The following is a 24,270-nucleotide window of genomic DNA, read 5'->3' on the forward strand; positions in this document are numbered from 1 at the left end:
TACTTTATAGTGTCGCAAAATATAAAGAATTATAAAATAAAAACAAAATATGACCCGATAAACTATTCTCAACTCAATCATTTTTTTTTTTTTAATTTCTAGGTTGGTCATGGTAAAGACCTGGTGAAATCCCTTTCATTTCATTTCTTCTCATGTAAACACTAGCCAAACTGAATTATCTCGAAACCGGTTTAATTGCTAAAGTGGTTCAATTGCCCGCATAAACTTGGTAATTATAATTAAAAACTCAAAAAAGTACCTACTTTACAAAATTTCGTAGATCACGAAACGAAAAAAAATTAAGGAAATTAATGATCGTAAACGTGGCAACACCGCCTTAACACCGGGACAAACAAAACTTCTATATCTTCTACAGTCAACCACCTACACGCCTTTAACGGACGTGTTATTTTTTCTTAATTATTTACCTGACTCAACGGTTATAATGGGCAAGGCCCTCTAGTTCAATTTCGAACCGAAAATGTGGCGACTAGCGTCCGTGCTTCTACTAACACACGTCCTACTATTAACCAATGGCCAGTTTGAATGGCAAACGCTGGACAGTTTCGACGAGGTGTCCAGGGCCGTGAGGGCCATAAACAAGGACAACTGCGAGGTCCAGCACTTCCGCGACCTCTACCTGCCCGAGGACGTCGTCTCCCACTTGCCGGACATCAAGGAGGTCAATATTAACCCCGTGTTTCCCAATAGGACCCAATTGTTGCACCTGCACAACATGGCCCTCAACAGGGCCTTTTTTTGGAGTTACATACTGCAGAGCAGGTTTATTAGACCGGCGATAAATGATACATACGATCCTGGAATGATGTACTATTTGTTATCCACCGTAGCCGATGTATCCACTAATAAACATATCAATGCCAGTGCCATATACTTCTCGCCTAATATGAGTTATAGTAGCTCATATAGGGGCTTTTTTAATAAGACTTTTCCTAGGTAAGTGTTTCATTATTGTTTAATTTATTCCAACTTGTCTTAAAATACAAATATAATACCTGTTCTTAAGATGTTGGAAACTACTGCCCTGTTTCCCTAGTTCCAATTATCGGAAAGATCTTTGAAGCTTTACTTAAGAATCAGATTGGAACAGGACAGGCAGAAGGATCATTCTACTATCATAGCAGTTAGTGACTTGTTCAAGAAGTTTCTTGAGGTATTTGAACATGTGACTTTCGACAATTTAACTAGGGCACTTGAATGTGTAAGACACAATATTCTACTTTATACACTCAAGTTCTATGGTTCGTTTATAAAAGTATTAAACTTCTGCCATCCCATTTAAGTGATAATTTAAGTCTGTTTACTTTGAGGAGCTGTAGGTCAAACATTTTGGTCCTTCAGCATGGGCGCAAACAGGGATCTGTCCTTAGCCCTATTTTATTCTTGGTATATGCTAATGACCCGCCCAATTCTCATCTCTATTCCATCCATTACTTGTAAGCTAATGATACTACTTCCTTGACTTTAGATAAAAAAATTTTAAATATATGTCTGAGGGCACAAGAGTCAACTGTCTTTCTAAGAAACTACACTGTTTTTAATAGATTGTGTTTGAATGAGTCAGAGACCCAACACATAACTTTTTTCCTTAATGATGCTGCTACTCATCAACAGAACTTGGATGTATCTGTGAACTTTGTGGGTGTTACCTAGATAATTGTTAGAAGCTGTCCAGTTTATCAGGCTGCTAGACTTTAGGTTAACTAATGATGATGATATTTCACTATAAATTATCTTAAAGACTGTCAAATTTTTTTCAAACACAAGAATCTACATGACATTGTGGTCAGATGTTTTTTTTACATAAACTTGCTAATGGGCAGATTAATTCTACTAAACTTTTGAGCCTTATTAATTTTCATGTTCCATGTCAGCATACTCGAAATTTCAATCTATTTAAGGTGCCCTTTCATCATACCAATTATGGCTACAACAATCCAATTTCTGTAGTGCAATGACATTATAATGAAATATCTAGTCAGGTTGATCTGTTTATGCTATTCAGTAAGTTTAGTGTAAAATATAAGAAACTGCTTTAGTTGATCATATTTTCATATTATGTTTACCATCGACTATCAAAATTTGTATTTAGTTTGTTATATAGGTTTAACTTTTGATTTTTCTATTACTATAGACTTAATTGTTAAAGTAATTTTATGTATGTGGCGTTTTCTGTTAATAAATAAATAAATAAATAAAGATTTGACAGGGAATGTCATGTGTAGGAAATGTCTACCAGAATGTACTTTCCTCATCTTTAACTTGGCTAGTTCCATATCCACTTCCACACTCAGGGCAGCCTATTTCAGCTATTTCCACACCTTAATGACATATAATCCGATTAATAATTGTGGTCTATGCCCAAAATATTTATTCTGCAACATTGTTGTTTAGGATGATTATGTGTCTGGGTTACAGAGATTGCTGTAAGCTCCATTTTAGACATTTTAGGTTCTCACTCTACACAGTGCCTTTATTCTGGTGTGCCTGCTGTTTATTAACAGGAATCTTTCTAAGGTTGTGATTCACTCTGTGACACTCACAATCAATTTACTAGAGGTAACACCATATTTGTGCAGTGGATCATCCTACTGTGGAGTTAAGTTTATTAATTCCTTGCCAACCTCTGTTAAAGACTTGCCCATTAATGAATTTAAATTCAGGGTAAAACACTTTTGAATTTTAGATTCATTTGAGGAATTTTTCAATGCTAATTCTAATATAATTCTGTAACAAAGACTGAAGTGTTTTGATGTTAGTATTGTTAGATTAATATATGGGTAATTGAAATTTTTAATTGACTTATGTAAAGGTTATATACATTTTTGCACCAATAAATGATTCCAATTGATAAAGAGTAAAATATTGTTTTAGGTTTGCCCCAAGGACATTCCGAGCAGACGATTTCAATGATCCAGTGCACTTGGAAAGAATATCTACCCTAAACACTTTTACAATTCATGATTTGGGTGCCATTAAGCCCAACACTAGTGCAGACTATACTTCTGAATATTATAGGATTAATGAGTGGTACAAGAAATGGCTGCCCGATAAGGTCAATACAAGACATGACACCAAAACAACTTATCAGGTAAATATGACTTGTCAAGGAGTAAATAAGAATATTCTCTAAATGACACATTCAGATTTAGACCACCAAAACCCTCTAAAATGTACATGTCGAAGAGATTAATAGTCATAAGTTAAAGCATACAGCATAATTCCTTACTACAGCCCTTATAACACATGTTTCAGGGATCTGTACGTGATAATCTGCATTGAGAAATTGAATATTCCTGGAACATTTATTGACCAGAAACATGTACTAACACAAACTGTTTTAACTGTCTAAATCCTTAACCCAAAATAAGGTTTTTACCTTAAGTTTGTATAATTATTTGAATATTTCACATATTTATGTATGTGTCACAGGTCCTATGTAGATGAGGTTCAAAAACAAAATGATTTTTACACAACTGATGTCTGGCTATGAAAAAATGACAATTTTTTTGCTGACATGTAATCAGATGGTGGGCAAATGTTGATGTAGTGAATGTCAGTGTTTTAATATTACAAGTTCTTTGTTAAAGAAATCTCTTAAAAATGGAATGTGTAAAGTTAACTAAAATCCTAATATTTGCCATATTTCCATAGGAACTAGGACATGTTCAACTGGACATCATCCATTTTGTGTGTTATTCAAAATTAAATCCAACATTTCTAGGGTATGATTGAGATTAATGAATGTGGGAGATCAAAAGGGTCAAAAGGGATTAAAGGGCCAGTGTAGGAAGGGTGTTATTCAAATCACAAAACAGTTTTACCACTAACCAATACTCTTTATTTTATTCTCAACGTGTGTTTTGCTAACAATGTTAGCATCTTCATGAAAAGATTAAAACATGTGTTAAAAAAAGGTGTTATTTAAATTAAGGTTTATTGTCCATAAGATAACAAATCCTATTAAACAGATTGGAAATTATTTAAAATCATTGAATCAGTTTCATTTTTCATTATATATGGGCTCTTTCTTGGTCAAATTGGTGCCATAAGTGTTAAGATTAAAATACATTGTGTCTTCTTGTATGGCTGCAGGGAACAGCAAAATCCAAAGCTGATAAGAGATCTAAAGCATCAATTTAATTGTTGCATATTTCTATATAAAACACTTAACTCCCACAAACAGCAGATCAATGAAGAGACAGTGTATTAAATCTTGAAAGCAATAACTGCTGACTCAATCCCCTCTCAGGGTATACACCATCCAACCTAAAACTAATATATTTGTAGAATTTTCTTTGAACTAATTCAAGCCTGTTAATATGAACTGCATAATTAGGAAACCATAATAAAAATACATACAGTAGGTGTGATTTAACTAAAAATTTAAACCAAATTGTTCTGCTTGAAGTATTAGAAAATAGTTCTGTTGATCTTATAATAAAGGCTAGGGTCTTATGATCTATATGATAGTTAAAGGTAAGGTCTTTATCAACAAAGACCTCCAGGACTCTGTTCACAATTAGGAAGTGTGGTATCATTTATTATGTAACCAAAGTCAATCATATCTTTCAGCAAAGGAATTGACATCTTCCTACATTTTTAATGGTTGAGTGGCAGTCTGTTAACTTCTCACCATTTATAAACCCTACTTGCAGTCATGACAGAAATCAGTAAAAACTTACTGCCAGTAGCACTATTTGAGGCAATATATAGAGATAATCCAATGAAAATTTCACAAATTGCAGTCTCTCTAATACGTAGGACATGAAAAACTGTACTACATGTTTATAAAAACCCATTGTCCAACTGTGGGTATATCTGAGTGTCTCTATATTGAGACCACTTCTTTTTATTATGTACATAAATGACCGGCCAGATATCTATCCAAGTAGTACACTTCCATTGCATGTGTTGATTGGAATATTGAAGTTGCTCTACTAAAATACAGAGAAAATTGCCTTGGTGCTTTTATAAAAAAATTAAATATTATCATTTGGGATCATTATAAACCCTGCTTTCCGTAAGAGCACACTTTGGAAAATATGTCGCACACATTACTTCAGCATAACCCTGATACTTGCCATAACTTAAAACCTTGTGCCAAATTATTGAAAACTTAAGTGGTGTCAAGATGGCTTGGGATTTTTTCATATACAGTTGTATATTATCACCAGGGAACTGTACCTCTAAAAGAATTAAAAAAAAAATTCAAGGCATTGTACAATATTTTAATACAATAATTGAATTTGCGTCTTGTGTTTTTCAAAAAGGTATGTATGTCTTGAAAAGATGTGTGTTAATTAATTGATTTATTTTGTAAATAACTGTGATGACATTCTGTTTAACATTATTTTGACATATGTAAATATTGTATGGTTATAATAACATTAATAAACTATTTGTATCTGTAAATAGTAAAAAATATGTACTTTACGAAATTCTAGGTTGAAATTCGTTACGCAAACAACACCAACGAAACGTTCACGTTCCACGGACCCCGGGGGGCCGACGAAAACCCCGGACCAGTAAAATGGACTCGTCCCTACTTCGACTGTGGTAGATCAAACAGATGGCTGGTAGCCGCTGTGGTACCCATAGCGGACATTTTCCCAAGACACACCGGATTTAGACATATAGAATATCCCACGTAAATAAAACGACTACCCTACAGTTTTCAGCAATCGTGATAATTATATTTTTATATTTAGATACACAGCAGTATCCGTGGTCGAGATGGAATTTGAGCGGATAGACATCAACCAATGTCCGCAGGGACCTGGAAATGACGGTCCGAACCGATTTGCCGAAACTGCCAGATGTAAAAACGAAACTACCGAAGTAAGTTATACGGATAGATTTTAATGAAGGTTATCATGGTTTTTTCTTGTTTCCAATTTAAAGAAGCCGAAGTGATCAACTTAACAACTGCTTAAATAAGTTTATTTTTGTTTATGAAACTGTAATTTTTAATAATTTGCTTGTCTACATATTGTATCACAAAACAGTTTTACCACCAACCAAACTCTTTATTTTATTCTCGACACGTAAACCAAACGAGATTGAAACTGAGTTTCTCAGAGAAAGTTGAGAAAAAACTGCCTGGAAAAATAGTAAAATCTAGCAGGGAATTTTTTTTTCCGAATGTAGTAGCCTAAAAAGCCCACTACAATAGGAAAAACATGCAGTTACAAAATAGGAAAACACTTTTTTCTTCTACGCAGTTGAACTATCCAGCATCCCTCCAGGCACTTAAAGATGAAGAATTTGATTCTTATAAGGACTTTTAGTCTTTTTTCTAGTGCCTTCAGCTGCCTGGAATTATAATTTCAATTACCAGAAAAAGGCATAATTAATATTTGGAAAAATAGAATGACACATTGGTGTCAATAATCTCCAGTTTTTAAAGATGTTCTTTTCTCGACCTTCAATTAGGGAAATATGTGTCGAGAATAAAATATAAAGGACACACATACCTGCAATAAGTTTACACCATCGGTACTAACTATTTATGAGACACGATTCTAATGTCGTTTTTAGTCTTGTCGATGTAAACACCCGTGTCCTAAAAATTAGTACGCAAATTTGAGCCTTTCTAAATAGGATATCATTTGTGTCGATGTGGGTTTTATTCCAGAAATTAATTTTATATTGATTTTTGACATTTCACTTTGGAAAAGGAATTAAGTTAACCTCAAAAATTATTTTTGTTCTGCCTTTAGCACACATAAGTATTCGTAACATTATTTTCTATAATATCGGTGATAAAAGGACATCTTTAAAGGAGGCTAATAGTAAATGTCCATAAGAGAAAAAGGGGGTTAATTGGAATGAAAAGGAGATAAAAGTTTTGTTTGAATTGACATCTCATATAAAAATTATTAAATTGATTCTGTATAATTGTCGATGGTTCATTACTCTTTGGCTTTACGCCAATACGTATTTCTGGAACTGGTAAACAGGTTACTAACCTGGCTACTTCATGTATATAATTGACCTCATCTTGAACGTCATTTAATACTATTCCACTAAGTAATATATTATTTGTCCTTGCCCTACTAACTTTATTGCCTCGTCGAATGTTTTTGAAACAACCAATAGTGCTCCATATTTTTCTCCACTCTCATGATTTTTATACTTTTAATTTATTTAATTCTCACTGTTTTTTTTTTAAATAAATTTGTTTATGCAAGATTATAATACATTATTAACAAACAGTGTAATAAATTTTCAAAAGTCAGCTGTCACTTTAATCCTACGTTTAAATTTCCTAAATAACGTTCTTAAAACCATCTTAAGTTCTTGGTGTAAGCCACTGAGGACTTAATAAAATACCACCAATAAAACCCACAATTTGGTACTAGGTCTAAATTAGCCCTATTGTAACATTTTGCTGCAGTGGGTAATCTTTACTTATATAACATATTTTGCATAGTGTGTCTTAAATAAATGATTCAAAAAGACGAACGAGTTAACTAATTGATTTTAAATGAATGTTTTTTTAGTGTGAACCAATTCATGGTTGGGGTTTTCGTCGCGGAGGATACCAATGTCGGTGTCGGCCAGGTTATAGACGCCCTTTACAAATACGCAGCCCTTATTTGGGCGAAATCCTTGAAAGGGCCACCGAGGAACAGTATTATAATGGATTCGACTGTAAAAAGATCGGATGTAAGTTGAATATTTATAGCTGATATGTCGGTCTATCTGATACTTGTAGGGATCCAAAAGTTACCGGTCGAATGGGAAAAGGCACCATGGTACGTGAGAGAAATAGAAGTGGACCGACATCCGGAGTATAAATATCCAGTACCCGGACCTGAATCCCTCAATCAGCCAGTAGTTAACATTCACGAGGCCATTCGGTTCATTAACAGTGTCAAAAAAAGTAATTGTCACAAGTTTAAACCTGACGAATTAACTTTACATGGAGGTAAGAGACTATTGCTTAAAGTATGAAATGAAACGTAATAATTTCTATTAAAATAATACTTTTCTTCCTCTGAATCCAAGGCAATTTTTCAATTACATTAATGGTACTGATGATTATCAACAGGGAAGTTTGTACTTTTATTAGCAAATAAATCCAAAAAGAACTACTGCAGACGATCGATTTATATAGTGTGTCCACTTAAGTTCGCGCCATATGGAAAACTTTTTTATTAGTAATTAACAAAGAAAAAGTTCTGCTTGGCCCAAAACCTACAATGCAATCATTAGATATAAATTTTTCCAGTGGTATGCGAGGTATATCATAAAATATGAATTTTGCTCCAGAATAAAGTACCTTAAATTTTGACAATATCGAAAACTTAAATTAGTTATCTTTTTATTCGTTAAACATGTGATAACCTTTACGTTTCTTAACCTCTATGTTACATTATTTTGATAGTGCATTAAACTAATAGATAAATAACAAAATTATTTATTTCACAATAATTATATTGTATACAGTACTAATAATGTTAATTGCTTGACAAGCGTGCAAGTTCATCATCAATTCACTATTGCTTCAACCTATCAGCCTTCTTTTACAATACAGGTTTCCGTTCTACAAGAAAATTCGCTCAATACATTTCTGATTATATTCGGAGTTATACTTAGAATTATTTCCGTCATAATTGTTTCCATTGTTGGCTTGTGTTGATATACGTGTTGCATGAAGTAATCCCATAAGAAAAAATCTAATGGGGTTAAATCTGGCTACCTAGCTGGCCAAAGATATCAGAATGACCTTCTATTAAAGATATTTTCAAGGTTTTAATCTTACTTTCATCGTACTGTGACATGTTGCGCCGTCCTGCTGATACCACACCCGTTATCGTTCATGTCTTGGAAGGTCACGAAGAAAATCATGCAACTGATTTTGTAAAAAACTGAAATATCATTGAGATAAGTCATAGATTGTCGAAAAAAAGGGTCGATCATTTTATCCTTGTAAATGTCACACCAAACGTTAATTTTAAAATAATATTGATCGAAAGTTTAAATAGTAAAGCCAGTCCACTATCGAGAATTTTGCGAAGACACTGTTCCATTAGAGGTAAAAGTAGGTTCGCCAGACAAAATGATTTTTCTAGCCAAAAAAGGAATCATTGGATAAGAAAACAAAATTCTACTCGTCTGTCGTAGTCTCCATGTTTTAAAGTATGGATATATTGTGGTTTATTTGGATGAAACTTGTTCTCTTTAAGAATTATTGATATTGTGGATGTATCAATTTTGTCTGGAAGCGAAGATGCCCTTTTTTGCACAGACACTTTAGGGTTTTCCAGTGTATATAGGATTATATTCAACTTCATCTCTTTGAATCTTGTAACGATTTTTTGACGCTGAAATTATTATTAACATCTCCACATGATTTGAATTTTTCCATAATTCTCTTTACTGATGTATGGTGTATATTTTTCCCTGGATTTCTGTTGTTAAATATTTCAGCAATTGAACACAATTTTTGTTTTTTCTTCCACACTAAACTTCACCGACATGTTAACAAATTTTATTTGCCGTTCACTGTAAAACAATTCTTACTATCAAGAAATCATCGGTTTATCAGTGCATCCTAAACAACTTATACTTGAGCAAAATTAAAATTTTGTGATATAACTGGTATATGACTGGAAAAAATTAATAGGTGATGGTTGCGTTTTGATTATGGACCAAGCAGAATTTTTTATCAAGATTATTTTTTTTAATTGATAATAAAACAGTTTTTCATATGGTGTGAACTTAAGGGGACACGCTGTATATTTTGGCCGTCTCAATTTCTATGAGATCATCCTGTTGTAAAAGATTTTTGTAGTCTACAGTTGTTTTAATTTTTCTTGTAATCTGCCTTGGTAGATACATATACCTTTGGCGAATAGTTGTGAGATAGCCGTCTTTCAAACAGCTAATATTCTTGTCAGTTCTTTATAAAGGAAAAAACCAACACATTGATAAGTTGTTAGGATAAATATACTTGGTATAATGTAGGATCTTATGATATGGTCCTCTTAGTTTGTTTTGTTCTTTATGTGGCTAATTAAGCTGAAATAAGCATTGCTTAGATTGTCTCTTTTTAGAATTATGCTGTCTAGATGGAATTTTTGTGAATGAATGGACAACAATATTCTTTTATGCTCAGAAATTCTAGCTTTCAAATATCCTGACGTTTGACCAGTATAAACGCCATCGCATTCACAGCATAGAATTAATTTAGGTGGATAGTCAATATTTAAAAGGAAGATTTAGATAGATATCAGACAGTCGTAGTGCTATACTTTTGATTTTTTTTAATACTAACATTTTGTTTGAAAGACTGATTAGAGTTTAAGTAGTTTAATTAAAAATCTTTCTGACAAAGTTGTCTTTTGATACCAATCTGTTTATACTATATATTATCGTTAATTCTAACAAATAAAATGTCAAGGAAAGGGATTGAGTTGTTAGACTCAATTTCAATCGTAAATTGCAGTTTTGAATAAAAAATATTAAATGTAATAAAATTAACATTAATTTGGTCAGCAGGCAAGCTAGTAATGTCATCGACGTATACATTTTTTTTAAATGTTTTAGTTGTGATTTACATCTTAATTATCAATTCTTCAAAAGAATTAATTTTATGCAAAATACTTAAATTAGACTGAAGAAAACTTACATACTTTTAATTGAGCATTAATTGTTATCTACTTTTACTGTGTCCAAAAATTTAATCTTGGTAATTATGGCAGAATACATGATTTGATTTGTGTATCTTTTAAGAGTTCTGGGGATGATCTCATAGAGATCGAAACAAAATACAGGGTGTTACAAGATTTCAAGAGCTTATTGTTCAAGTTAAAATAAGGCTTTTTTTCCCTATAAACATGTATTCTACAATGCACTCCCTCAGAGCTATAGCCCGCGGATGTTACTTGAAGAAAATCGATTATTTGGAGCACTGACTACAGTTATGCGTAAAATCTTTTGAAAATTTGCATGTTCCGATTGTTTGGGATCCTCTTGATATATTCCGTCCCAAAAATGGTGTAAACCCAATTTTAGGGAACGATGCAGGGAGGTTTACTGTTTTGATGACCCATATCTTACGTTTCCAATAACAAATTTAAAAATCTAGAACACTATCTAATTAGCCATGAAGAAATCTAAAATTATCGTTTTTTTTTCTTAAAGGAAACATAAGAAAGGGCCATCAGAAGGGCAAGCTCCCGTGAATTTTACCCTAACATTGGATTTACGCCATTTTTGGGATGAAAAATAAAAATAGCAACCAAAAACCGGTGACACGCAATTTTTCAGAAGAATTAATAATAAATAGTCATCATATACTTCCAACAGGTAAGTCACCCAATTACAGGAAATATGAAGTATGGACTCGGATGGAAGTTCATAAAAAAATAACAAAAAAAAACCAAAGAGAAAAAAGAAACAAAAAATATTTTAACAAAATTGCTTAATAAATAACCTTAACCTAAACTTAAATAACTTTAACCTAAACTATAAAATAAGTAAACAATAGAAGACAGTAATAGATCAATTAACCTTGCTAATTATTGCTTTCAAAGAATCATAGAAAATATCACATTGTGTACAATAAGTATTAAACAAATAACAGATATAATTTATCGGCGCTCTAGTTAGCATATTAGTTCTAGGACGTTGACAATAAAAATTTAAGGAACATCTTGCGTTTAACCTGGGAATTATGTACCGAATTTGATTTAGTAAATCGGTACAATCAATTTTATTATTTAAGAGTTTGTATAAAAAGGTAATTCCTAATCTATACCTTCTGGTTTGCAAGGATACCATTCCAAACCTATCTAAAAAAAAGCATTGACTAGTCCTCTAGCAGGATAAACACCATCCTCTTTGAAAGCTAAATATTTCCAAAATTTGCGCTGCACAGATTCAAGCTTCATAATATCAACCGGATAAATTGGATGCCAAATGAGACAACCATACTCCAATTCGGATCTAACAAAATTAAAGTACAGAATTCTTAGTGTAATAGGGTTTTGAAAATTCTTGCTATTGCGACTAATAAATCCCAAAGATTTAGAGGCAGCTGAAACGACATTATTTAGATGAGTTTTGAAGTCAAAGTTACGATCAAAAGTAATCCCTAATCCATACATCCCTAACCTCACTACTTCTTAATAAAATATTATTATCAGCCGTAATTACAATTATGCATCAAGAATGAATGCATAATCGTAATTACGATTTCAAATAATCGATTTTCTTCAAGCAATTTGCGCCGGCTGTAGCTCTGAGGGGAGGTATTTTACAATACATGTTTATAGAAAAAAATAATCCTCTTTGAATTTCAACAATATGCTCTTAAAATATTTGCACCGAATTTTGTAATACCCTGTATATAAATTGATCGTTTAAAGTAATTTGTTTTTTTTTTGACCTATACCCAACAAAAAAATTAAGCAAGCTTACAAAATGAGGTAGCAAGAAATAATTTAAATGATAATTTCCTTTACAGGTACAATGTTCGGCGCAGAAGAGTTTTTCGAAAACGAAGCCAAAATGGCGCTACGTCTCGCCAATTTCATCAGCGTCTTCCTGCAAGTGTCCGATCCCACTCAAGTATACTCAGGTAAAAGGGTGGCCGACAAACCTTTAACCGAGGACCAAATGATCGGAGAAACGTTGGCCATTGTGCTGGGCAATAGTCGAATCTGGTCCGCAGGAACTTATTGGGAAATGAACAAGTTCACCAACAAGACTCTATTCGCTCCTTACGCCTATAAAAGAACGCTGAACGGACGAAAGTTTAACGTGGAAGATTTGGCTAGGTAGGCTTTGTTGTTAAATTCGAGTAGTATTAGAGAGTATTGCACCTAAACAACATCTTTTAAAGGTTAAACAAGTCCGAAGAAGTTTACCTCAACAAACCGTGGTACAAATACTTAAAAGAACGTTGGGCGAGCAACTTCGACGACCTGGAAAAATTCTGGATGAAAATCAAAGTGCGTTTCAACGAAACCGGCGAGAGTCTCAGCAAGTACGAGCATTTTCCCACGTTTTATCGGGGAGCTAAATTGGATCATGGCTACTGGACCGCTCCGTATTACGACTGTTACGGCAAAGTACCGATGTGGAAAATTAAATATGCTGCCCCGTTTTTCGGATGGGACAGCTTGAAGGCCCGATTAGAGTTTAAGTGAGTATACATATTATGAGTAGTCTTTCAAAAAAGTATCGAAACAAATAACTATTTTTAATACTGTAAAGCTTATTTTCTTAAATGATAGCTGATGAATTGGTCTGGGACAAAATAAGGACTGTAGGAAGTAACTTTACAATTACTTTAAACGGCTGTACGATATACAGAAGAACTGCAAATGCTTGAAATATAAAAAATTACTCCAAAAGACTAGAATAAAATAAAAAATTATTTGAGGTAGCAGGAAGACCTGAAAACCTATTTCCATGGTCTGGAAGAAATAAACACCCTTTTCAGGGGGAAAAAATATTGACATTCCTGCAATAAAACGAAAAACTTCCTTCCTGTCATCAAATGCCTGGACTATATACAAAACGACTATAAATACCTGGAACACATAGAAAAGATAACAAAATTACTCTGAAAGTTAAATTTTTAAAATACTTATAAGGTATGAAATCTATTTCCAATGCCTGGAAATTAAAAAATATTACTTTAAAGACCTGAAATAAAGTGTGAAATATTCCCTAGTGTAAAATAAAGAAAACCCTGGCATACAACGAAAAGTTACCTCCAATAACAATATACAAAACTACTATAAATGCCTGGAATACAGTGAAAAATTATTTAAAATGCCTGAAATATTAAAAAAATTACTTCGACAGTATGAAATAAAATTTTAAAAAAATATTTAAAATACCTATGAGATATGAAATCTATTTCCAAGGCCTGGACAAAATAAAAACTTATTTCAAGTGAAAAAATTTTTCAAATTCATGGAATAAAATAAAAAACTACCTCCAACGACACCAAATGCCTGGACAATATACAAAACGGCTGGAATACGTAGAAAAATTAAAAGTGCCTGAAAGTTACAAAATATCACTTTAAAAGCCTGGAATAAAATTTGAAATGTCTGGAGGACAGTAAAAACTATATCCAAGACCTGAACAAAATAAAAATGTATTTCTAAATGAAAAGAAAAAATATTCAAATTCCTGGAATAAAACGAAAAATTAAATGCATGGACGATATACAAAACGATTGCAAATGCCTGGAATAAACTGAATTTTCTTTTTACATGCTTGAAAGATGTTAAAAATTACCCTAAAAACTGGAATGAAAGAAAAAATATATTCAAAAAACCTATAACATATGAAACCTATTTTTAATCCCTGGACAAAATAAAAACATATTTCAAATGGCAACAAAAAACTATTCAAATTCTTGGAATAAAACAAAAAGCTACTATAGAAAAATAATTTAAAATGCCAAAAAGATTAAAACAATTACTCTAAAAGTATGGAATAAAATTTAAAAAAAATATATATATAAAACTATTTCCAATGCTTGGAAGAAATAAAAAAATCTCCCTAAAAGAATGCTTTAAATACTGCCAACTATCTGTAGCCAGAGCTTTTGGGTATTTTTCATTATAGTTATGAAAATAAAACTGCTCAGTCCAAGTTACAAAACCAAATACAGAGTTAAATTATTGGAAAGATCTTTGAAATCAAGGCTTAAATTAAAATTTCAAAAAAAAGAACCATTAGTACTGACCTACTAATTTGTTTTTCCGGGATTTTTATATTGTGGCTGATATTTATTGTACCTTCTTCGGATCAGTTTTATAATACGCATCCTGTATTTAGCAGCCATTTATTGCTATAACGATAATTGAAGAGTGGAAATTCAAAAGGGTCTAAGTGTCACTGCCGGCAAATTTCAGGTAACACTTGTGTAGTAGTCTACGTGCCAACGCCAAAAGCATACAAAAGGGTCTATGTGCCTTTCGTATTACCTTTGTATTATTCAAAACCGTATCAAAACCTGCAGCCGGTCTAAGCGCAGGTATCTTTTTTAGGTTAAAGGGGTCTAAGTGCCAAGCACTTAACGTCATTAGTATGTAAAATGGACGCACGTGGCAATGTACAACAGAGCGATAATGCAGTAAAAAGACGCCAAAAAGGTACTGAAAGTGTTAAAAAAGAAAGAAAAAGGTACAGAATTAGTGGTTTACAACATTCAAATTATAAAAGTGTTATTGTGCCGCCAAAAAATCCGCCTGAACTTGAGATAAGCAATTCTAACCTTAAAATAAGCTCCCAAATATGACTTCACTTTTTTGTTACAGGTAACATGTTCTTGTAAATATGCCTGCAAATCTTTAACATTCGAGCAGAGAAACGCACTGTTTCGTCAATATTTTGAAGCTGCTAATTTCGATAAGCGGGGTACTTTTCTTTTGGGACTGATTCAAGGTACAAACGTAGGTCGCAGGAGACACGGCACGTATAATATGCCAGAACAAAGTCGACGCCAAAGTACGATTACTTATACTGTTCCTAATGGTAGTGAACAACATGTTCAGGTTTGTCGAAAAACCTTTTGTGACATATTTGCACTGAATCATAAAAGAGTGCAAGTACTTGTCGAAAAAAAGAAAATGGGACATACTACGTACACAGATCAACGTGGTAAGGGAACGAAAATTAGAAAGTATTTGCCAGAATTCCGTCAGCATGTCAGGGATCATATTCAGAGCTTTCCTCGCGAGGAAAATCACTACAGCCGGAATAAGTCAATCACAGAATTTCTAAGTCCAGATTTAAATCTAAATCGTATATTTTTGGCGTACAATGCAAAATATCCACAATCAACCGTTAGTACTTATAAGTTATTACTCAATGGTATTTAAGAAGGATTTTCCAAATCTTAGATTCGGAAGGCCTCGGTCAGATACATGTTCGAAGTGTGATCTTTATCAAAATAAAATTGAATCAATTTCATTGTCCGATCCAGAAAGAAAACAAGTTACGCAAAAACTGGAATTGCATCATCGTAAAGCGGAAAATGCAAGAGTCACAATGAACACCGACTTTGCTAAATCACAAACAATAGAAAGTGATGACAATACTATTTCGATTGATTTAGAACAAGTGCTTTTTATTCCGACACTAACACATTCTGACATGTTTTACAGTCGGCAGTTATCCTGTTTTAACCTCGGAATTAATTTGTCAGATACAGATGATGCATTTATGTGCCTCTGGGATGAGTCACTTACTGAGAGAGGTGGAAATGAAATAGCGTCTGGTCTGCGAAAAGTAATTTTGCACTCAAATTTTCCTTAAAGGAAAAATTTGGTCATGTGGGGTGACAATTGCTTAGGACAAAACAAGAACAATATTATTTTAATGTTGATGATTTACCTAGTTCCTAAGGGTATCTACGAAAAGGCAAAAATTTCTGATAAGTGGCCATTCATATCTCACTTCTGATAGAGATTTTTGCACAAATAGAAAAGAGAAAATGCGTTGTAAAAAACTACACTCTCGAAAATATAGAAAAGATATTGAGAGGCGCGCCACCAAAGACCTTTTAATGTACCACGTATGGAAAAAAACGATTTTAAAGATTTTCAGAGCATGGCAGGCGAATATCTAAATACGACTAGACTACAATTTTCACAAATAGCCTGGATTAAAATTGAACAGGGGCAAGAAATGTTGGTTAAAACCAAAAAGACCTTCTCTCAGCTCGAGGAATGGACCACTTGTAATCTTCTAAAGAAGGGAAAAAGGTCGACTGAAATTCCGGTAGCATTGGTTCCAGACCTCGATTGCAGAAACCGTATTTCAGCCGAGAAGCTGAAAAACTTAAAAGATATGATGGACTATATTCCTGTTAAATATGTTCAGTTTTATGATAATGTCATAGAAAAAACACAATCAAATTAAAAGGCTCCTTTGGACATAGACCCTTTTGACAGTGTATTATAGTTGGCACTTAGGACCTTCTAGTGGATTTTGTGTTATGATTAGTTTATCTCAATGATAGTTTTTGTTTTGTGTATAACAATATAACACGTTTATTGATTCTTGTTTAATTTGCCTAATAAAACTATTTCATTACAAATTCAAAGTTTTTTTCATGTTATATATAGTTTTTTATCAATATCTCAGTTTCGTTTTTTTGGCACTTTTGAATTTCCACTCTTTAATTTTTGAGAGGAATTGGTCTTAAATTGAGTATTCCTTCCTTGTGATGTCATAAAGCAATATGTAGATGTGACTTTTTATAGAATCATTAATAATATGTTGGATGCCCCTGATCTGCTTGCAGCTATTCAAAAAAGTAGTCCATTTTTCTCGAAGAGACCTCTTGATAATAAAAATTCAGAGATTAGAGGGACACAAAGTCAATGGTCAATTCTTTTGAGACCATTGACTTTGTGTCCCTCTAATTTCTGAATGCTTGCAGCTATTGCTTTTTATATGTCGTCCAATAGAAATAAATAATTTTTTCAATAATTCAATTTTATTGTTATTTCAAAAATGTAGAAAATTTGTTATTGTCTATTGTATGTTGTTTGTTGATTTTAATAGCTGTAGTGTTATTGTTTTGTGGAATATTTATAAAAAGATAAGAGCTTTAAATCAGCCATTTTGCTCTGTGTCAAAAGTAATGTGATTACTAATTATTGTTCTAATCATTTTCCCAAGTTAGATATCCCTTTATGTACAAATATAGTTATAGAGTAAGTGTTGCAAATGCTATTGGCATTAATAAAATTAAGGCCGAAATACTTACAAAAGCCAACATTTTTAGATAATCAAAATATTTCAAACTTTTTCAGAGGTGTTGTAGCAGTAACTATGGACCTACTTAAACTGGACATTAACCAGTGTCCAGATAAATATTATGTCCCTAACGCATTTAAGGATACGCACAAGTGTGACCAACAAACGTCTTATGTAAGTAGCACTTTTAACCCTTATATAATTTGTAATATTAACGTAAAAAATTGACTAAATCTAGGGTAATAAAATACAGTGGATTTTGTGTAGTGGTTTTTAAATGCCAGAGTTCTGTGTAAAGAGAGTACAATTTTAAAAGTAAATTCTTGACTAGTTGAGAGTAAAGAATGTGGGCAGACTTGGACTATCTATTTAAATTGTACTATAACGAGGCCGAAGTTCTCTATCCAATTATTCAATAAAATCAATTATACATCAATACATAAAAAGAACATTGTTGATCTATTGTACCTTTGGGTACGTATAGAGTCAATTTTAGAACAATTTTAAGTCCTTGGCTATTTATAAGAAAAAATATTGACAAATTTTGGACAATTTAAATCGTAGATAGTTTTGTGAGTGGCCAGTAATTACTTATTATGCCTCCATTGTTTAACATTTAAATTTATTATTAATTGTATGAGGGCGGCTGTTAGCTCTGGTTTAAACCCTCTAGATATCTTTCTGAAGGTATATCTAAAATACAGTATTTATCATGATATACGTTAAAATATTTCCGTATTAAGAAACATAATCGATCGAACAATAAATATTTGTTCTCTTTGTTTTGTGACCCCAACAAGGCTTTTGGACAGTGTGTCCTCCTGGGCTAAAATACTATAAACTCACAGAAATTAGCAGAAATTTAAGCTTTGATGATGAAGATTGTCAGTGTAGATGGTGTGTCCCCCAAGACTCAATTTTCCTAATCTTTATAAATGATCTACCTATGTTAAAAGGTTTGGTCAAGTATGACCTTTTTGCTGACGACATACTAATCTGACTGTCTGCCGAAGACACTGAAACTGTTAGGAGGATGCTTGAGATTGCACAAATAAACTGAAAACCCAACAGAAATTTAACCGTGGATTTTTGGAAAATTCCTCATTAGTGGATATCAGTAATATACAATTTTTGTGCCTCTCCTAAATTAGATCCCAAGCTGAGGTGAAATGTCCACATTGATAACCTACCATAGAAGGTTAGATTTTGCTTCTCAGAAATCTGTTAATGATAATATATAATAATAATCATATAAATGCCATTGTGTACTTCGTTATATCATATTTGTATAAGCAAGAGCGTCCTACGTGGATAGCCTCTTTGGCCTTCAGAGGAGAACAATCAGAATAATTTCAGGCATGGGATATAGGGATGATGGCAGACAGACTTTTACTGAACATGAAATTCTAACCTTTCATTCAGAATATTTACTGGAAAGTTTGATGTAGTAATCTACTACTAACTAATCTAAATCTAATCCAGCACTATTACATGAGGCAGATCTTTGACTCTATGGGAATCAAAAATTATTACATTAAATGTAACTGTTAAAAATGTAACATTAAACGAATTCAGAAGTAAATTGGAAGCAAATCATAGTCATCTGTGTAAAATACTAAGATAGAAATCGACCAAAGGAACTTTCTTCTTTTTTTTTCTTATTTTGACCCAAGGTAAACTGTCTTAAATTATTATATTAAATTATATTTTAAATTTAGCCGTTTAATAAACAACCTGTGCAATATTGAAATAAAATCAAACCATGCTTTATTATCAGAAAATCTTAAAAAAAACTTGTTGAAAGCTATACAGTTAAAAATAAGTCAATATTAGTAGTACCTAGTAGGAGGAGCAACCATGATTAGGCCAATACATATAATATATAAAGTAGATAATGAAATTATTACATATCCACATACAATGCAAACTAAATGTGACAATGAATACAAACTTTCATATAGAAATGCAGGTATCAAAGTAAGAGTAACTAACGCAACAAGAACGATATTTAAAACCAATATTCTAGTAGTCACAGTCTTGTCTGGTTCTAGCAAGCCTGTTAAAATCGGTGATAATGTTCCTACTATGTCTGGTTCTGTAATGGTGTATATCTGAATACGTTAAGTTCTAAACAGGGAGATTTTTTAAGGGAACAATTTAAATTAAACATTGATTGGTCTCTGAAGTATTGCCTACAAATCTCTACACCCAAGGCTAACACTAGAATGAGCCCAGTTCAGAATTGCATAGCACATATTTGCAGATGTAACTATGGTAGGCACACAAAATAAGACAAGAATGTAACTATTACCTGGTATATTAAATGCATTTGTTTTTAAGCTAAGTTTAACTTGTTGATCTTCGATGCATTTAGGGAAAGTCTACTGGCCTAAAACTATTCATAAATAATTTTATCAACTATCATGACTGCATACAATCAAATGCTTTAGTGGGATCCTAAAAAGAAGCATGTGAATCTATCCCAATTTCCCTTTTTACGTTATATTTTGTGTGAGTCTATCTATTGTCTGTTGTAGATTTGTTATTTCTAAAACCAAATCGGATGTCTGTAAATAGACTGTTTTTTTCAAAACATGGTTAATTGATCCTTTAAAATTGCCTAAAAAATTTTAGAAAGTATGGGAAAGAGAGAACTTAGGCGATAAGTTATTAATTAAACCTGAGATTGCTTTCATATAGGAACCACTTTTACTTTTTTAAATACAATTGGGAAAATACGGGCAGATATAAAAAATAGATAAAAATAGAAGATGGCCAGGCATGAAATCAAGTGGACATACTTCTAAGAATGATATCTGCAATGCATGAAAAGGAGTAATTAAGAGATTCTACATTTAATGTGTTTTTACTATTACTTAAAACTCGCTTATTGGAGTTCCTTACGCAAAAGTCATAGATATTTTCCTTTGCTTGACAAATATTTTGTCAGTAAAGTTTTTTATTATTGTTTAACTGTCACTTGATGATTAAAATAGGATTACATTTATAGATGCCATATGTAACCTGTCACGCAAACCTTTCAATTTTTATGTAACTTTGCCTGCATCACCTATTCGCGTTTTAAGAGGAACCTTCTTCAACATAATTAGTTATAAATATAATTATAAATCAGGAAAATTATAAAACGTGTTTAATTTGTTCCAGTGTGTTCCTATTCTGGGCAGAGGTTTCGACTCGGGCGGATACAAATGCGAGTGCAAACAAGGCTTCGAATACCCCTTCGAGGACCCAATAACTTATTACGATGGGCAACTCATGGAAGCGGAATTTAGCAATATGGTAGATAATAACCTGAGCAGGTTCGACATGTTTAGGTGTAGGTTAGCGGGGGCGAGTAGCATACGGCCCGGTGTCACGGCTGTTTTGGGTCTGTTGATAATTTATTTACTGAGATTTTGTTGACGTTATTTTATTAGGCAAGACTGTGTACATATATGTAATGAGGCCTTGCTGATAATGTGCCTTTTATATACAACTTAGGTTCAATGTGATTTAATATGCGAGAGGAGAAGTTTTGTAAAAATCGTCTCGCATTAGAAAAACCACGCCCGTCCAAAGCGATCTTTTTATTTGTAAGTTTTTTTAGGTAGTTTTTTCGATTTTATTAGGTATGAGACAAAAAATTAACCAATTAGATAGTTTAAACCAAAAGACATTCCCTGACACAGTCAATTATAAATTAGATATTTCTTGTAGTTGATTTACAGCTGTAATGTTGCTTTTTTTAAAGGTTTTATGTAATAAGTATATAAAGGGTGGCTTCTGGTGTTATTGCTTCTCAAGCACCCATGCAGCTTTTATTATACAATATCTTTTATGAATTTAATTGCAAGATGTAAACTAATAGGCGAGGCAATCTGTAAAAATTTGTTTGCTGTTATACAAGAAACTCATTATGTGCCTCTTAGGGTTGTACTTTGTAAAGGTATCCATCCGTCTATTTTAGAATTACCGTACTTATTTTGTATATAAATAACATAGAAGTGTCCTCAAGAATATTTGCTACAAACGGACAGTTAATATAGTACAACACTCTCGGTTTTTATATAATTTATATACCAAATATTTTAGAGACCATGCTGTATGAAATTTCCATTTTACTTTCTCGCAATATTAAGGCAATAGCAGAGTTTATGTAGTAGGAAACAGAGGAAACTTAATTTTTTTTAAATTAATGCCAAATAAATGGATTAATTGGGATGGTCTAAAGGAAAGCGAGCTATCAAACATTAAAATCAAAAAAAATTAATAGAAAACACCTAACGGAAAAACTTCATTAGAGCTATAAAAGATACATAAACATATATATAATTAAATATGTTTAAGAACAAGATACACATTTATACCGTTTTGTTTAGTATCTTGAAAAAAAATGGATGTTATTTTAATAGATCGCACTTTTGCATGCCCTTCATGTTTCTTTTCAATTCAACAATGCAATAAATGTTTTCCCTACATATGATACATGCTTCCTTTTCATTAGCCGGCATAAAATCCACCGCTTTGGAATGGATTTTAGGCGGAAACTTAACTTTTTTATGATATTATTAAGGATCTGCTGTTAAATAAGCTCGATAGTGGAAATCATAATAATATGTCGCTGCTTTTATGTGTAATATAAGCTTTCCGTCCACATTTGGAATTTTTTACAATATTTTATAGATTTTTTTATATTGTGTGTGTATATCTATAGTTACTACCATTTTAAATAGATTTTTTTTTGACAAATTCTTGAGTTTTTGTACCTTGATGGCCATTGTTAGTATTGATATTTTCATTCTTTTAGTGTTAAAACGGAAAAAAGAAGAATTATTTTTATTCGTTCCCGCCATATAGTGTCCAGTTTAAAATGATATACTCGGGAATATTATTATTATTTGAAATCATTACAGGGTGGAATAAATAAAGAAAATAGGGAAGAAATTGCGCAATCAAGTAAAAAAATAGAATAATCTAGAAATAAATAGAAAGAAGAAAAAAATAAAAGTAAATAATCAAATAAACGAAGGGCGTTTTATAAAATCCTTTATATCTTGTTTATTATAAAAGATTCCATATTTGAAGAGCATACATAACTTCTAAAGGGTCTAAGTGCCAATTTTGACCAATTTTATATTTTATTAGAAAAAGGTTTTAATTGTTGGCCCCAATGCATTTAAAAAGGGTGGTAAAAAGTGCCAAATCGCAAGAATGTGCTTTTGCAACGCGACGAAAGATGGCGCAAGATCTAAGTCCCAGCATTGCGTTTAAGTTAAAAGGGTCTATGTGCCACCAATGTTGGTCTGTTTATTTCATCATTAAACTTCAGTATAACGTGGCGCTACGATGGAAAACAGTAAAAATGCTGTGGCAGAAAAAGGCGAAAAAGAAATACGGAAAGTATCCTAAATGAAAGAAAAAGATTGAGGCTATCTGGAAAGCCATATACAAACTATAAAGGCGTTTTAGTTTCCAAAAGAAAAACAACAGACAACATGGTAAGTTAACCTTAATGGATTATTTATAAACCGGTGTATCTAAATATTTTTTTGTTTGTTTTAGGAATGCAAATGTAATAATTTAAAATGTAAACTGATCTCGGCTGCACAAAAGATGCTCCTGTTTGATGAATTCTACAAAATGGAAGATCATATTAGACAAAGTTCCTTCTTATTTGGATTGATTCAAGTTGTACCGGTCAATAGACGGCGTCATGGCGAATATGAAAATCCTAGGGAAAGTCGCAGGCAATGTACAGTATACTACACCATTCCTGATGGTACTGATAAGCATGTCCAAGTTTGTCGTAAAACATTTTCGGATATATTGGCATTGTCCCATAAAAGAGTTCAAGTCTTAGTTGAAAAGAAAAATAAAGGGGACACTGTTCACAAGGATTGTAGAGGAAAGGCAAATAAGGCACGAAAATATTTTCCGAGCTTAAGAGAACAAATTAAAACTTATATTAATTCATTACCAAAGGAAGAAAACCACTACAGTAGGACTAAATCTTCTAAGGAATTTCTTAGCGCGGAACTTAATATAAATCGGTTTTTTATAGCTTTTAAAAATAAATTTCCTGATACAGTGGCAACATACAGATATTTCTGAGATGTGTTTAAAAAGGATTTTCCCAACTTACGATTTGGCAGACCAAAATCAGATACATATTCCACCTGTGACCGTTATCAAAATAAAATAAAAGCTGCAACTGATGGAAACTCTAAACAGTCACTTAGTTCTCAGTTAGAGTTTCATCACAGAAAGGCAGGAGTGAAATGCAGAAAGACGAGGTGGAATCACAGAAGCCAAGCCACTTAGTTTTATCCATAGATATGGAACAAGTCCTATTTATTCCTACATTAACACATAGCCAGATGTTTTATACCCGCCAGCTTTCCTGCTATAATGTCTGTGTTCACATGTCAGACAATGGAAACGCCTATATGTGCTTATGGAATGAGTCAATTTCAGGAAGAGGCGGTACTGAAGTTGCATCAGCAT

General features: G+C 32.6%; 2 protein-coding genes across 9 annotated transcripts in view; one reads left to right on the plus strand and one right to left on the minus strand.

Moving 5' to 3' along the window:
- The window catches only part of LOC126736731 (heterogeneous nuclear ribonucleoprotein R), a 155,381-nt gene that overhangs the window by 125,945 nt on the left and 5,166 nt on the right, over positions 1-24,270 (minus strand). The gene's annotated exons all lie outside the window — the stretch shown is intronic.
- On the plus strand, positions 349-22,508 carry LOC126736730 (uncharacterized). The gene is made up of 10 exons (XM_050441243.1): positions 349-957; positions 2,896-3,112; positions 5,469-5,671; positions 5,733-5,862; positions 7,527-7,692; positions 7,742-7,954; positions 12,500-12,812; positions 12,878-13,180; positions 17,823-17,940; positions 20,932-22,508. The coding sequence occupies exons 1-10, from the start codon at positions 482-484 to the stop codon at positions 21,187-21,189; spliced, it is 2,397 nt and encodes a 798-aa protein (XP_050297200.1). The 5' UTR covers positions 349-481; the 3' UTR covers positions 21,190-22,508.

This window comes from Anthonomus grandis, chromosome 5 (genome assembly GCF_022605725.1).
Source record: "Anthonomus grandis grandis chromosome 5, icAntGran1.3, whole genome shotgun sequence".
In the NCBI taxonomy this organism is placed as follows: Eukaryota; Metazoa; Arthropoda; class Insecta; order Coleoptera; family Curculionidae; genus Anthonomus; species Anthonomus grandis.